Source organism: Symphodus melops (genome assembly GCF_947650265.1).
Source record: "Symphodus melops genome assembly, chromosome: 4".
NCBI lineage: Eukaryota > Metazoa > Chordata > Actinopteri > Labriformes > Labridae > Symphodus > Symphodus melops.
In genome coordinates this window covers 21,548,369-21,564,373 of record NC_136694.1, presented here as the reverse complement: position 1 = coordinate 21,564,373, position 16,005 = coordinate 21,548,369, and the positions used below count along the sequence as shown (strand labels likewise).

Sequence of the window (16,005 nt, the reverse complement as noted above, 5' to 3'; positions counted from 1 at the left end):
TATCCTTGTGTCCATATTATTCCCACATTATGATGAAAAAATATTTGTACTGATCATATTTATGGATTTATGTATGTGTTATACTTTAAATATCTGCAAAATTACCAATTAATTTAATCTAATATGCAGGTATAGGTGTATGTTAGCATAGTGTTAGTACTTTACTAAAGTTTGGTATAATAAACCCTGATCTTGCTTGTGCCTCCACAGCAGACTGTACCCGTTCTTGACAGCTGGGTGTTAAGCCGGGTGGCGATAGCCTCGTCAACTACGTAATAGTGCGACAGCATAGCAGCACAATACAGTAAACAAAGATCATTGATCCTTAGGAAGGTCTGCCTCAGGTCATTCATCGGGCAGTGCTACGTGCTGAAATTAATTCCCCTCGAAATCCACGGGATAGTGCAAACCTGTAAAAGTTTGAGAGGGAAGCCTATGATTTAGAAAATTGCATGAACACTGATTCAGAGAGTTTTTGAGAGGTATGATTAATCTGTGAGTCTGATAAAAGGGTCTCTGTCTCAAACAAACATCTCTTAATGAAAGTCTTCTGAACAGTATGATGTTTATTTAAACTCAGAGAGTGATGCTACTTCTGTGAGCTGCATTGGTTTCAAGAGCTCTTCGTGGATCATTAACAAACTAAACCTTCTCATGAAAATAATTGTGCATTGTTTAATTCAACCTTTCCTTGTTGAATTAACTGTGAGGCAGGTTTGGGCAGAGGTAAACCTTAAACAACACGACAACATTAGAGGTAAATGTAGGCCCATAGACACCAGTTATGCTGCTTATATTGTTGAGAACAAGGTGGTGAGATCAAAGCATCTCTCTCAATAGAAGGATGGGTACGGATGGACTGACAGATATTCAGCAGCCACTGTTAAAACATGTCTAATCCTCCATCCTGAGCCGGCCCCACTGCATTGTCACACAGACGTTTCCCCACAGTAAGGTTGTGACCTCAACTTATTTGCATTGTGCACATGTATTATCTAATTGCTTCACTCCCTCAACCTGTCCAAGCCCTCTTTTCTCTGGCCTGAGGGATGCTGCACTGTCAGATTAAGTATAAATCCTTCAAAAAACAGAGAGAGACTAACAGAAGTGTTCACAAGCAATTACCATCAATATACAAACAACAGGCATGACCTAAGAACCACCAGGAAAAAAAAGGATAATTGCTTACAATGGAACGCATACAGTACATACAAGTGTTTATAATGGCAGCAGTATCTCAAATTGTAAGTGATTAATCCTTGTTGTGACATGCAAAAGGTGTAGGTGCTTTGACACCAATCCAAACGTAATGATTTGTTGATATTTATAAAGGTTGACAGTTAAATGTCTCCTCTGGCAGATCTGGCAGGAAGTCAAAAGAGTTTCTGTCAACAGAAGTTTCCAACTTATTGAAGAATTTACAAGTACAAGTACAAACCAGCTACAACAAGGAAAAGTGATCACAACATGCAGGAGTTGTGCTATCCTTATATTATTGTTAATATTACTTTTCAATAAGGCCTGTATTGTGATGTACTGATCACTTTGGATTATATATATCATGTTCAATATTATTGTTCACTACCAGGCTATATTATCATGTTCAATTTAACTTTTTAATATTGAGCTAATATGTGTGCTTCTTACTGTGTGCAAAATAACTTTTCCTTTAACTGTCATATGCAATAATGCTGATCCATTAGGCTTATTTACACCATGTGTACTCTCTTACTTTCATTGTCAAATGGAATCAAACTAATCCTTAATGCTTATTCATACCAAGAACAATAAGACTTTTACTTTTGTGTGTGTTACTTAAATATTACATCGATTTACACTATGTGCACAAACTATTTTACTTTCACTATTGCGTCCAATGTTCATTTTCATTATTATTATTGTACTTATTATTATTAATATGTACAGTTACATTTGATATCATGAGTTTTTATCCATTATCTTTAATACCTCTTAATATAACTACCAATACTTACAGTGTAATTGTGATTTGTTTGTGTGTTTTTTTACAGATTTATTACACGTCTCTTTATTTAAAGAGACAGGACAGTGGATAGGGTCAAACATCAGGAGAGAGAGAGAGAGAGTGGGGAATGACAAGCAGGAAATGAGCCACATGGTCCAAACTGAACCCGGGCCGCCTGTTTGGAGGACGACAGCCTGTGTGCATTAGGTGTGCACACAGATCACGAGGTAAGCGGTGCCCTGTAATTGTTTTGTTTGCTGGGCTCTTTTGGACTTTTATTTTGGAGCAAACTGGCACTACAGTATCCTCAGGGCTTTTTCAAAGTTCTAATTCTACCACAGTTATATTGTCCTATCTTATTAGGAATCTGTTATTCTCTTGTTTAATCAAATCTTACCAAGAACGGATCTATCTATCTGATAGCTTATTACTCTAACACAACCCAAAGCAGAGGGAGTGACAGAGTGTTGCGACAGAAAATCAGTTTTCCCTGCAGTCTCTCAAACTGCACACTGACCCCACCCCACAGCCTTCAAACCAGCCAGGCTGATAAGTTGCTTGTTTTTCCACTGATTTCATTTACTGCAATCCCTGTAAAAGCCCTGCACCCCAGGCTATTGACCTAATATACAGAGCAATTATAAGCAAAAAAAAAACTGTTTGGATATAAGCTTTCAAAACACTCCACTTAAAAGAGACAGACTTCTTCACTATCTCAATGGAGGGTTTAGAGCTGGGTCCTGTGATTGACAAATGACATAGATTTAGGAGAGTCCATGTAAGTGCCTATAGAGAACAAACAACATCGTACATGCCCGGCCTTGTTTGGGTGGAGCTGCACAGGGAGGGACACGACAGGGAAGAAGAATAGAAGATAAAGATCTTCAGTTCTGGCACAAAACGTGTGCAGGGTGTGTGCGGCCAAATTATGTGAGACATCACAGAGCTATGACACATTACAGGCACACAAATGGCTTTTGTACCCTCTGGGTACACACACCTGTAGGGTGAACCTCAGGAGTCACCAAAAAAAACACCTTGATACACAGGAAATCCAGGATCGCCACAAAAGTGTTTCAATTAATCAAACGTGCACGACAAACTGAAACTCCCAGCCTGGGTGAGACATGCAGCCCACAGGCAGTCACATGACATCCCCTGCACCTTTTTTCATTTCAATGTTTCTGTTTGGAGATTTGTTAAATTTACTGCCACTATGTGTAGGTTATTCCAAAATACACACTCAAACACACACACTATGTCTTATTTTACCCTGTTAGCTTCAGTGTCTTGCTTAAGTACAGTTGGAATCAAGGAATTGAACCATAACTCTACACCTTAGTTTTATTATTTCACAGTGATTGTTTACTCAAACAAAATTAATGAGGTTAATCAATTAGTCAATATACAAGGAATTTATTTCCCAACATGAACTTCCACTTTTGCAAGAAGTAAAGCCAAACATCTCTCGTTTTTGGGCCTTTTGCCCGTTATTGGATAGGACAGCTGAAGAGAGAAAGGAAAGGTTGGGAGAAATGAGAGTTGGAGAAGACATGCAGCAAAAATCTGGGTCAGACTCGAACCGACAGTCGCCACCAGGGATGTAAACGATTCACTCAACTCACGATACGATAGGATTCACGATGCTGAGTTCACCATACCATTTATTTTGAGATAATGGGGAAGTGATTGCGGCTTCTCATTGTGCTGTGGATTAAATGCTGCATCATGTTGGCTGTGCTATTTGTGAAGTTCTCTGTCTTGTTGTTTTATTTGCACTCAGTTTTTGTCTTTCATTTTCTGTCTTGGGAAGCCAAAATGATTTCACTGCCATGATAATGCCTGCTTATTAAAACCAACCTCCTCTGCTCTACAGCTGCTCACGCTTCACGATATTACTGCGATTCATTTTTCAGGGAACCGATTCGAACCGTGACAATGTACCATTACGTTGTTGATCTTGTGGATAAAAAGGCTGCCATAAACGCTTTGCACACTCTTTTTTTTTTATTTTTTTACGATTTCCATGCAGCGATGATGGTTGGCATGTGTGCTCTCCTCTCAAGACACTGATTTACCACCTGTCAGGACTCTCACACGCCACCTTCCTGTCTGGCACATGTGCAACATCATAAATTGTTCCTTAATGTTCTTGTTTGTTTGTTTTAGGTTCCTAGCCAACCAGCATTATTTTCTCTGGAATAACAAGCTTTTCAATTACAGCGGTTATTAAGTCGGGGTGCTGTTTCAGCACATCCAGGCCTGAGGAAAAAGGTGTCATAGCTTTTCAAAGGGAGCAGGTCTTAACAGAAGGCAGACATACGTGTTAAATAGTTGGGTGTAAATAAGGATTAGCTGTTATCATTATGGATTAAGAAGTAAGCTTTAGTTGACCTAACTTTCTCTCTTGTTTTGCTTCAGGTGACCGGCGCTTTCACAATCCCTCACCCTACCAGACCATGAATACAGTCTCAGTCTCCCTCTGCAGTCACAGAGCTCACAACATAAAGGCACAGGTGCAGTCCTGCACAAGCCACCGCTCTCCGCTGTATCGATACTGATGAATAATCAAGCACAGCTGCAGCTTAAACACAGGCACAGAGAGAGAGAGCGAGACACAGGAAAACAGAGAGGGAAACACACTCCAGGAATGAAAACTCACCGAGTTCCAGGATTAGATCAATTTTTCATCATCTTGTGTCGATGCCACCTTGGATCGAATTTAGAATTGGAATCGCTGCATGCATTTGTTTGCATTTCAGTTGCTGATCTTAAGGATTGCACTGATTGTGAAAATCAGCTCCGGTATCGTCGACGTCTTCATAATACTCTTTGTCAAATCAGTCATGTGATTAGATGTGCTGACAAACTGCATGCTGTTGATCTTTAAGAGGTGAAAGACTCCCACATATCTGACTTTCTCTTACACGTCTGACCATATAAACAAATCAGAGTGTTTCAGGTGTCTACTTCTGCGCAACAACAACAAAAAAACAACAACTCTTCTCTGAATCAGCAGTTAGACGTACTCGCTTGCCAGCAAAAAAATCAATGCGACACAACAGATACACATCATGCCACTGATATCGATGCATGCCACATTATTTACAGATGGGCTGATTTCTTTAAACAGAGCTTATAACGGCCAATACAGATGTTCGACCGACGCATCGCTGCATCCATATTTTCCCTATAGTTTTCTTTTTCATTGACAAAAGTCAAGAAAACAGAAATAGGCTTTCCTCTGCCTCTCAGTGTTCTCTGTCTTTTCTCAAACTGTCTGGCCCAAGCCCCTTGGTTTCTACTGAAGATGTAAGTCCTTAAAGACATGTCACAAAGATCCAACAAGTTGCCTGTAGTTGTTTCTAACAGCGGGGCATTTAACATTGAAGCATATGTTATTCCAAAAAGATTAGTGTTCTTTCTGGGACTATTTTTAGCTGTGGATTACGTTACAAAGGTCTGTGAGCTGTGAGCAGTTCACACATTCCTGTTAAAGGTTGACTCCAGCACCTGATGTGACAGAATGTTGGGATATTTCATATTGAAAAGATTTTTTGTTTTGTTTTGTTTGAACAGCCAACCTTTTTTTAGTGCCAAAAATGTGCTTGGTTTCTTACTTTCTTTCTCTTGGCATTTACTCAGGTCAGATCCCCTCAGATTGAACTTCTTCTTTACTTTATTAGGTCCTGACCCCAGAGTTGGTAACCAATGTAGGTTCAAAATAAACAACACTGCCCATTTGAATTATAACCATGTTGTGAGTTTAGGTAAAGCGCACCATGCAAACAGGAAGAGAGCACAAGAGAGGAACAATAAGAGCTCTAATCTAAAGCTCAATGGTTTTAGTGGACTGAGCGCTCTATCTCTCTCTCGCAGTATCTCAGCAGCAGGGAGTCTCCCTCTCTGAGAGGCCCTGGCTCGGCACGCAGGCGGCGCCGTGCCAGGACGCGGTGCAGCAGTGGCTGGAGGTTAGAGCCTCGGTGCTAGGTGACGGCTTAGAGAAAATCCCATTCCTGAATAGACTGCCTGGATTATAAGCAGGGGCAGGTCAGCACCAAAGACGTTCAGAGAGAGGGGGAAAGGTTCATCAGTGGTGCACTTCATTCAGGAAATATGATATTTGGAACATAATGCAGCCTGCAGCTTTTGGAATCACAGCAAACCTCACCCTGTAATTAGTCACTTCTTTATCACGACAAATCCTACTTTCAAAGGAGATGCTCAACTCTGCCTATTATCTCTCTGTAGCACGGGAAGAGAGATCAAAGCGCCAAAAAAGCGTCTTCGCTGGATTCGCACTGCATTGATCCACACACAGCTAAATTCAGCTGAATGTGAATTATTCATGCAGGCAGGGAGAACATGCCCAAGGGGCTGGGAGGCTGGTCGGGTTCACTTTACGTCCCTTTATCGCCCACATTGTCATTTTGCAGGACACTTGTTTGGACTCTTTGCAATGATGGAATAAAGAACCAATTAGGCCCATTGCAATGACCACAGGTCTCTGGTTCAAGTCCCAGCTGGTTAAGAAAAACACTGCAGGCATTTTTTTTTTTTCAAGCTTAATGTTTGGTTTTTTCTTATACACAGCAACCATATATTGCGGTTTCCTCTGCGGCATACTTGGTATTGACACATTTTTGATGGTTTAAAATTAGGGAGCGAAAAAAACCCAGGACAAAACTAGATGTAACAAGGTAATGTTTAATGAAGAAATCTATTTTCTTTTTAAATTTAAAATGTAACCTCCAGGTCACACGGGGGAAAATTCGTAATGAACCTGAATTCATGAGGATTTAGTAGAAGTGTCTGTAAATCCTCCTTAGTCACCTATGAAATGACACTGAGTTAAAAAAAAAAGACACTTAAATTAAAGTAAATCGTATCTTAAAGCTCCTTTGAGGAACTGTAAGTATGTGTCATGTTTTTGGCACCCCTTGTGGACAACGTGGTATCTACGCTCTTTGTCCTGCACATATATATACATAAATCGAATTCAGCTTTCTTTTATCAGATATATATCGCTCATTACAAATCTTTACCGTTTCAGCAATCACCTGCCACCTACCTGACCGCAGTGGTTTCAGGCATTCATACTAATAACATAGAAATCATTCCTCATAACACTAATGATCTTGTTGGCTTCCATAGGTCATAAAGAGACACCAGACATCATTAGTTTGAGTCTGTTTCAAAATTGGTTTCAAACTCCTTACAGCTTTAAAATGTAAAAAAGTGTGTCTTCCTTTTTTTTCTGCGGCACAAAGATTTGACTCGCTTTTTTTCCACAGAAGTTCATGTCAACAACATGATTGTGCTCTCATCTGAGGTGTTCTTTGCATTAGGAAAACAACTTCTCTTATCTGTATATATGCTGTGTTAAGAACATGCATTAGCATATTAGCACAAGTGCTCTTGTTCACTCCTTATCTTGGTTTCTGTGCAGTATCTGCATAATGGATAAAACTGTCGTCAGTCCTGCTGCACCAACAGTTCAACATGTAAATTCGAAACAAATTCAAACTTTACCGTCCTGCACAGCACTGCAGTGACACACTTTCTATTCCGAGTGAACACTTATTTTGACTGACAAATGTGTATGTCACTGCAGCTGTTTTCGTGGCCTTATAAGCACTATCTCATGCTGCTGGTAATTACTGTTCGAGTGTCACTGACATCAAAGTGAGATATTTCACATTGATGTGGGACAGAAGGATAAACACTGTGTGTATGAGGGCATGGCACTGACCTTACCCATCGTCCTTTGCAGGGCCTTTTGTCATTGTGAGAGTGTGTGATCTCACAGTCCAGACACTATGGCACTAAGTGAACGTTCATATGAGCCGGCTGTCTGATTTAGTAAGCCATACCTTAAACAACTCACTGTCCAAATTCTCTTTGATGTGAGCGGGATGGCTGTGAAGGAAAACAACATATTTAAAAAGGTGTAAAATCTTACAGATTAGTTGAGAATGTGGACTAAATCTCCTGAAGAGCTGTTTTTAGGCACTGTGAGCTATAAGCTAACATGATTGTACTCTTTAAAGAGTAAAGCTGGAGAGTAGCTGTGTTGAAAATATTGTGGTGCCATGAGAAAAATGGGGAATGACTACAAATTGGTGAGAAAACTGTTTTTCTGCAAAAAAATTTTTTTGTGTGTCTTCTGTCAGTTTGCAGAGCTTCGATACGATCACGTTAATTGAGAATACGACCACAAAAACTAAACTAAATCCAGAACTGTTTTGTCAATTAAAAAAAACATTCTCTGGCGATTCATCTCACATGTGATGAAAGGAAAACACTGTAAAAAGCTGCATGCACCTCACAATCTGAACCATAACTATTTCAGTATTATTACATTGAACTGGACACAAACATTTATGGACGACTGTACAAGTGCAGTGACATGCAATTTGTTCAAAGTGAATTGTTCTACCCCTTCAGCAATTCAAAATTAAGCAAACATATTTTCTATTTTTTTATTATAACACCATAAAAAGTATTGCGATTCTGAGCTGTATGGATTTTTTCCCACCTCTCGTCTTGCTGTGTGGACTACTAAGCCGATGTATGTACCCAATTCAACATTCAAATTATTTCTTGAAAATTAATTCAGACTATAGATTGTTTAATGGCACTGCGGTATTATTTCAGCATCATTGATCACTTTACCTGTTATCTTATTTATATGGTGATGCGTGAAGATTACGTTTAAAAAAAAACCCCAATGAATATTGTCAGATAATAAAGTCATGTCACTGTTTATTCTTGTTCACATTGCAATTATTGGTTTGACTTTAGAGCATTTCAAGGGGAATTTTAGAAGTATTTAAAGGGTTAAACAACTTTATTTATTATTATTATTATTATTAATTTTTTTTAAAAAGCATATTAAGAGGACCTGACCTGTGTGATGAACTGGATTGTTCTACTTAATTTAATCAACCAATCAGTGATTCTTAAATTGTCCTGGCAAGTATATATCCTAATACATTTAAGCCTCTTTTGTTTCCGAGTACCCTGGGAACTGACTTCAAAAAATAACGTCATAAGTGATTGTTTGACAGACAATAACAGATCACACCATTTTGCCTCAGGCTCAGAAAATAGTCCCTTGATCAGACAGTGGCATTGTGTCGACCGAAAGTCAACACAACAAGTTTCAGTATAAATGCAAGTGTTTACATCAGAAATGAAGCAGCTGGCCATCTATCTGTGTGTGTGTGTGTGTGTGTGTGTGTGTGTGTGTGTGTGTGTGTGTGTGTGTGTGTGTGTGTGTCCCCTCTCGTAGAGCTTTCATAAATCACTGGGGCACTGTGGGAGCTCTGGGAGGGATTTCAAGGATGCCTTACAAAGCAGTCTACGTGCAGACGGGTGGAGGGGCTGAAGAGGGGTGGAGTGAAGGACGAGGGAATGGTCCTACACAGAGAGTGCAGAACTGGGTACGGACATTGAATGCTGAAACGTGACTGTAGTAAAGAGGATTTAGACCAGCAGACAGAGAGAAAACAACTGGGCAGGGAGCTCGGAGATGATGCAATTACTGAGCTGAGAGCAGAGAAGGAATGTGAAGCAGGGGAAGAGATTGATTACAATAATTACTGGGCAATAAAAAAGAGGACAGAAATGCTTCTGTTTCCTCACTTTTCTGGGTGTAAAATTAATAAAAAAGGACACAACTGACACTTCAGGACTTTTGAGTGTCAAATAATGGAAATGTAAACAGAATTTAACCCTATATGTAGAGATTTCCAATAGCATTTGTCCATACCAGTTCTAATGCTTTGGACTTGAGTTTTAGACAAAAATAAGTATCCCCATGATACTGCAGCATTTAAAAATACGCATTACATTAGTGAGAAACTCATTTTTGGAGAACATTTTGCTTGCTTTGACTGATATTACAGTCTCTATTGGCATAACACTGTTTTCATTTTCACATAATCATTTAGTTTTGGATCAGTACTTTGACTGTCATACTCGATGATTCCCAATATTTCATTTTAGGCCCTATCAATGGTGGATGCCGATACAGGTACTGCTATCAGAACAGATTTTCTTTAAAAAAATTCAAAAATAATTAATACAAAAAAATGCAGACAAACACTTTTTACTTAATAGCCAATAATTTGGAGCAATGTATATAAAAGTGCAGTAGCATTATATGTTTATGTTTAGCTTACTCAAACTCCACTTAAAAAGAAAATACAGTGGCTGAGGCATGAAGTAAAGAGGGCTCATTTTTGCAAATGGAGGTCCACATTTTTGGGCCTCAGATGCAGCAGTTTTTATTGGCTGCCCTCCCAGTCTCTGACATTCATCTTCAGGAGCAGAAATGCTCAAAAGAGGATCTGCTGGTGTTACATGGAATGACTGGGCAGGATGTGAAATTTCCCAGAAAAGTGGGAGAGAGCACACATTCTGTGTCACTGAGTCAGTGCACTCACAAGGGAAGTCGGCGTTCGTCATAGTCGACCTCTGCGAGCAGACCTGTTCTAAATGCTTCTCTGCTTGAATCATAGCAGCAAACAGAAGCAGGCGGCTGCTTGGCAGTGTCTCCTCCCAGCAGTCAGCCAATCCGGCCAAAAGTGACGTGGGTCAGCTGGGGACGCATCAATGAGTCTTCAAGGAAATATAACTAATGAGACTAAAGAAGAACAATTGGAGGAGCCTGAGCCATGCAGAGGAATTTCCTCACAAGTATGTGGGAAAAAAGGGCCAATTCAATCCACGCCTCAATCGGCTCTGAAGTCCCTCATGTGAAATAAAACCTCATGAGTAACTCTATTACTGATATGTGTTCTCAGTATACTGTCAGATAAGCATATGGGGACTTCTGTGACTCACACCCACATGGTGAGAAAGAGTCAGTGACTAGTTTGAAGTCACAAGATGGCTGATGAAAACAGCATCTTGATAAGAAAACAATCAGATATGACCATCAACCAGCTCAGAGATCCTTTCTGAGACTTCTTCTAGTTCTGAATGTTTTCTTGACGATGTGATGTATAATTTGCTCAATGAAAAGACATTGCCCAAGACGACTTCTACTAATGTCTTACTTTGTCCAGCCCAATGATCATCCACAGCTGTTAATCATCACATTGGAGAACCTGGAACCCAACAATTCTGAGCTTTTACTTTTCAAAGTGACAGAAAATACTCAGCAGTTATTAAAAAGGACTAATTATTCCCACTTCAAATTTGAACAGTCCAATGTGTTTCAACTTAGTGGCAAAAATTTCAATCGTAGACTCAACTATTAATCTTGCAGTCTGTTGGGCAGATACTACTTAAGCACGGACTTTCATTGGCTTGATGGAATATCAATGTAATAGCCTATTCCTGTCACACACCCTTCATGGGGCTTCATGTGTGGTAAAGTTGTTGTTATCTTGAAGCTACTTTCAGTTTGGTTCTTACTGTTATTTAGTTTAAGGATTATATTGGGGCCCTGAGCAGAAAAGGGGGCCCAAAACTAAATAATAAGCCTATGGTGAGATATATTCAATCCATTCTGACACAGGTTGTCAAAAACTGCACCTGGGTCTGTGGCAAAAATCGTCAAAAATGACCCTGAAGGGCCCAATTTACGTCTTTTTGACGACATGTGCTTACTGTGGTACCCAACTCGTCCTTTTTTGAAACTTATCGGTCACGGTCAAGTTGCAGTTTTAGAAGCTCTGGGAGTGAACTGAGCTCTCTGTATCTGAAATGTATGGATTTTTTTTTTTTTTTGGGGGGGGGGGCTAAATATAAACATCAACAGTCTAGTTTCACATAAGTAGAGTTTGGCCTTCAGGCTACTCACTTTTTCCTGTACTCGGCCCTCTCCCGCTTGACTTTGGCCAGCACATTATACAGAGCCCTCAGTTCAGGGGTTATGGTATCTATTTGGACCCCGACGCCGTCCGGATGTGTCCACGTCACCCCGGGCCCACGTAGGGTCTCAAGGTGCTCCCCTTGCCTCCGGACGCTGGTGAAACTCCAGATGGTGCCCGGCAGTCTGGACTCCGGGCCGTCTGTCTGCACCGCAACTTCCCGGGTGTAAAAGTAGCGTTGCTGCGGTCTCTGCAGAGCTTTTTGCAGCTGACACTCCAGCAGTTTGTTTCTCCTCTCGAGTTCGTGCACTTTGGCGAGAAAGCAGCGGAAGCGCAGGTTGAGGGTCTTCAGCACATGGATGTTGGAGCCCAGGTCATTTCGCAGGGCGCTGGTTACCGCGCCCGAACCGGACGGGACGCTGCAGACCGGCCCGGGCTGGGTGTCGGAGAAATAAATAGAGTTCATTATGCCAAACAACACCAACGACTTAACCAACTATGGCTCTCCCCCTTGATTGAATGCAACAACAGAAAATGCGTCCTCCTATCTCTGCATTTCCCCCCACTCCCACAAAAGACGAGTTTCCCCTCACAATGCAGATGCTCAGAGTGACTGAGACTGGCTCACCATCACTGCCCCTGATGGATGTTTTCCCCGAGATGCTGACATGAACCCTGCAGCATGTAAGCAAACAAAAATCCAAGAAAAGTCCTTAAAGAGGCACGGAGGGCATTATCTTGTGAAATAGCTTTGACGCAGACCGCAATAAGCAGCAGCAGTCACCCTCATGTCTGTTTGTCTCTTGATTTGTCAGGTGGTGCTGCTGCTGATGCTGCTGTGCGGGTTCATATAGGCCAGAGGAAGACGGTCCACCTTCTTTCTTTGTCATGCCCTCGTTGGTTTTGCTCTATCCGGTCTCCTCCATCATGTGTGGCGGTGGGCTGGCAGGATGCAGGAGCGCAGAGCAGAGCCCGGCCTCTCCGTGGTGTGCGCGGATCATGTTGCAAAGTGCTAAACTCGGCACTATCGCCCACATCGGCCCCTCCCACCACGTCCCTCCCCTTTCTCCGACAGCGACGAGACGGAGCTCAGCCTGGCTAAAAGGATTACCCAAAAACACTTATTTATAAAATAAACGAGTCCATAATATAAATAAATGTCCATTTCATGTAATTTTAACATATTATTAAGTCCGAAAGTGTCAGTAACACACACTGATAACCACAAGAGGAAATATTTCTATTTGCTTGTTTTATTCTTCATACACTTATTATAGCCTATCTTGTTTAATTTGATAGGATACATATTATTTACTTTACACTACATTTGTACTTGTACTGCATAGGTTACAACTTTCTATGATAACATGATGGTATAGTTCTACTGTAAAAAAAGGTTATTTAATTAAAAAAGTGTTTTATCAGAACATAGAGCCAGTTAATCCTGATGCAACACATTTATTGGGATCTCCCTGAAAATACAAGATGATCCCAGGACAGGGTAATCTTCCCATCAATCAAACTTTTTTTTCTTCAGATTTTCCCAGTTGAATTTGCAACATATTCCAATGCCCTTAATTTACTGACACCTGTGTCTCTGTATGAACATATGAATTAATAATGTAGGACTCACTTCTTGAACATTGTTACTTTAGGTTCAGATGCCCCCTTGCGGTCAGTAAATCAAAATCCACATTAGGGCTACTTCAGAGAGATAGTTTTGGGTCAGCAAGGCATAGCCTACATTTAAAACATCTTTTGCTGTTCATCAAGGCTAGGCCCCTATACAATGTTGTATTTATTAACTGGTTTTTTTCTCCTAAATATGCACACACATGCAACTGCATAGGCGTAAATAAATCAAATAATATAACTCAATAGGTATTTTTTATGCTTCATTATGCACACGCAAAAAACTTTCAATCTTTTTCCATATTTTGAGATAAATGTTGTGCGACATGCAGCCAAAGCTATGGCTCTATTAGTTACAGTCTATGCTCAAGTCTTAAACTGTAAATATGAATGTCTTTAAACCAACTGGCTAAAATGTAAACAAGGCTAATGCTCTAAACTCAATGTATTTACATAAGTGTTAGGATACAACACTTAATTTCTTGGGTTCAAAAGCAACCCTGATAATTAATTAATATTTAAAATGAAATCTCTTCTGAAGGATTTGTGTTCAGGCACAGCACGGTCACCTTTACTGAACAGAAACATTTGAGGTCCTTTTACTTCACGTGTGCGTCTGCTGCTCTGCCATCGTGAGAGGAAACCATGCCGAAGTCAAGGAGAGACAAGAAAGGTAAATTAATGTCATGTACAGACAAATTAGACGGTTCATAGTATTACCATTTCGCGAGAGAGTAAATGGTAATAGTATGAGAACATAACATACTTGAAGGACACAAGCTAATGCTAGAGTCATATAATGCAGCCTCCATAGGAGCACTGCTGCTGTCGTCGCTCAGTAAAAACTTTAAACCAAAATTTTAAACTAAATAAATGATTTTTACATATCCTCTCTGTCAGTTTCGTTAACGAAAACAGCCAAGAAGGGACTGGAATTAAAACAGAAACTAATCGAGGAGGTGAGTGTAATCTGCTTTATTCTGTTTATATGCTCACTGGGGTTAATTTAAAGTTGTCCACAATAATCTCTGCTTGTTTGTCTTTTTAGTTACGGAAATGTGTGGACACCTACAGAAACTTGTTCATATTCTCAGTGGAAAATATGAGGAACAACAAGCTGAAAGACATCAGGACAGCATGGAAACACAGCAGGTACAAATGATGAACATGACTGTTTAATCTTCTTCATAAGGACTGCTAAGGCAGCAAAAAACAGTTTGGTAATATGATTTTATAATCTAACATATGGAAGGCAAACAGAAAATAGTATAATTATTGAAAAATTCCGAGACCAACTTCCCTTTAGGCAAAGTGTCATCTTCAAATGAGTTATTTTGTTCAGAAATTAAACAGCAACATATCCCTTCATTTGAGATGCTGGAATGAGAAAAGGTTAATGTTTTGTTGAAACGAGTCAACAGAATACATTTATCAACATGATTATTTAGTTTTCAGAGACTCATTGATTTCAATGTATTGTTATTGTAATAATAGTTGAACTCTTCTGCACCTCAGGTTCTTCTTTGGTAAAAACAAAGTCATGATGATGGCCTTGGGTAAAGGAGAAGCAGACGAATACAAAGATAATTTACACAAGGTAAGAAGGAAATCGAGGTATGGGGTGGAGCTGGAAAGTTATTTAGATAAATGAACTGTGGTTAAATTGCCTTTTTGATATTCTTCAGGTCGCCAAATATCTTCGGGGAGAAGTGGGCGTACTTTTCACAAACAAAACAAAGGAGGAAGTACAAGAGTAAGTGAGCCTCACTTCCTGCAACGATTTCTCCAACAATTGTTCAACAGCTAACAGGTTTAGGTTCTCTCTTTGCAGGTACTTCAATCATTTCAAAGAGGTGGATTATGCAAGAGCAGGCAACCAGGCACAGATGGACATAACTCTGGATGAGGGACCACTGGAACAGTTTACTCACTCAATGGAGCCCCAGCTGAGGCAATTAGGACTCCCTACCGCACTCAAGAAAGGTAAGAGAACACTACAGTTATTGTAAACAATTCTCTTTTGCTCATAATGCAAAGAACAAAACAAACATCCCATTTGTAATTTCTTCCATACTTCCCTGATGCTCTTAGCTCAAAATCTTGCAGATTTTCAAGTTTTATTTGTGAACAGCTTGTTCGATTTTAAAGTCGTGTTTTTTTGGATCATTCAAAGGTGTTGTGACACTGCTCCAGGACCACTTTGTCTGTAAGGAAGGAGACGTGCTAACTCCGGAGAAGGCTCGTATTCTGGTGAGTGCTTTACTGCTTTGACTCCAGAAAACGTTAACAGTGACAGATTATTTTGCATTTTGACCATCGTTTTTTTCTTCTTTTTTTTTTCTTTCCGCCCATAGAAACTGTTTGGCATCGAGATGGCAGAATTCAAGGTGCAGATCAAATGTATGTGGAACTCAGAAACGGGCGAGTTTGAGAAGATTGCTGGAGAGGAAGAGTCTATGGAGCATAATGAGGAAGAGGACAATGATGATGAAGATGCAAAATGAAATGTCTACAAGTCAGGGAGCTTGTAAACGGCCTTTTACAGTCATCTTTACCAACCTTCAA

At 40.2% G+C, this 16,005-nt stretch overlaps 2 protein-coding genes across 2 annotated transcripts in view; one reads left to right on the top strand and one right to left on the bottom strand.

Annotated features, from left to right (window-relative positions):
* Positions 1-12,862, bottom strand: part of iffo2b (intermediate filament family orphan 2b) — a 32,347-nt gene extending 19,485 nt beyond the window's left edge. Inside the window, exons 1-2 of the mRNA XM_079342129.1 lie at positions 12,437-12,862; positions 11,799-12,244 (exon numbers count right to left, since the gene is read on the bottom strand). Coding sequence (XP_079198255.1) covers positions 11,799-12,244; positions 12,437-12,478 — 488 coding nt within the window. The 5' untranslated portion in view covers positions 12,479-12,862. The remainder of the gene's footprint in view (positions 1-11,798; positions 12,245-12,436) is intronic.
* A 1,138-nt stretch (positions 12,863-14,000) lies between these two features.
* mrto4 (MRT4 homolog, ribosome maturation factor) lies at positions 14,001-15,980 on the top strand. Its single transcript, XM_079340898.1, has 8 exons — positions 14,001-14,113; positions 14,341-14,399; positions 14,489-14,592; positions 14,956-15,037; positions 15,126-15,193; positions 15,272-15,423; positions 15,614-15,690; positions 15,795-15,980. Exons 1-8 carry the CDS (start codon positions 14,086-14,088, stop codon positions 15,942-15,944), a joined length of 720 nt encoding a protein of 239 aa, XP_079197024.1. The 5' UTR covers positions 14,001-14,085; the 3' UTR covers positions 15,945-15,980.
* Positions 15,981-16,005: the final 25 nt, after the last annotated feature.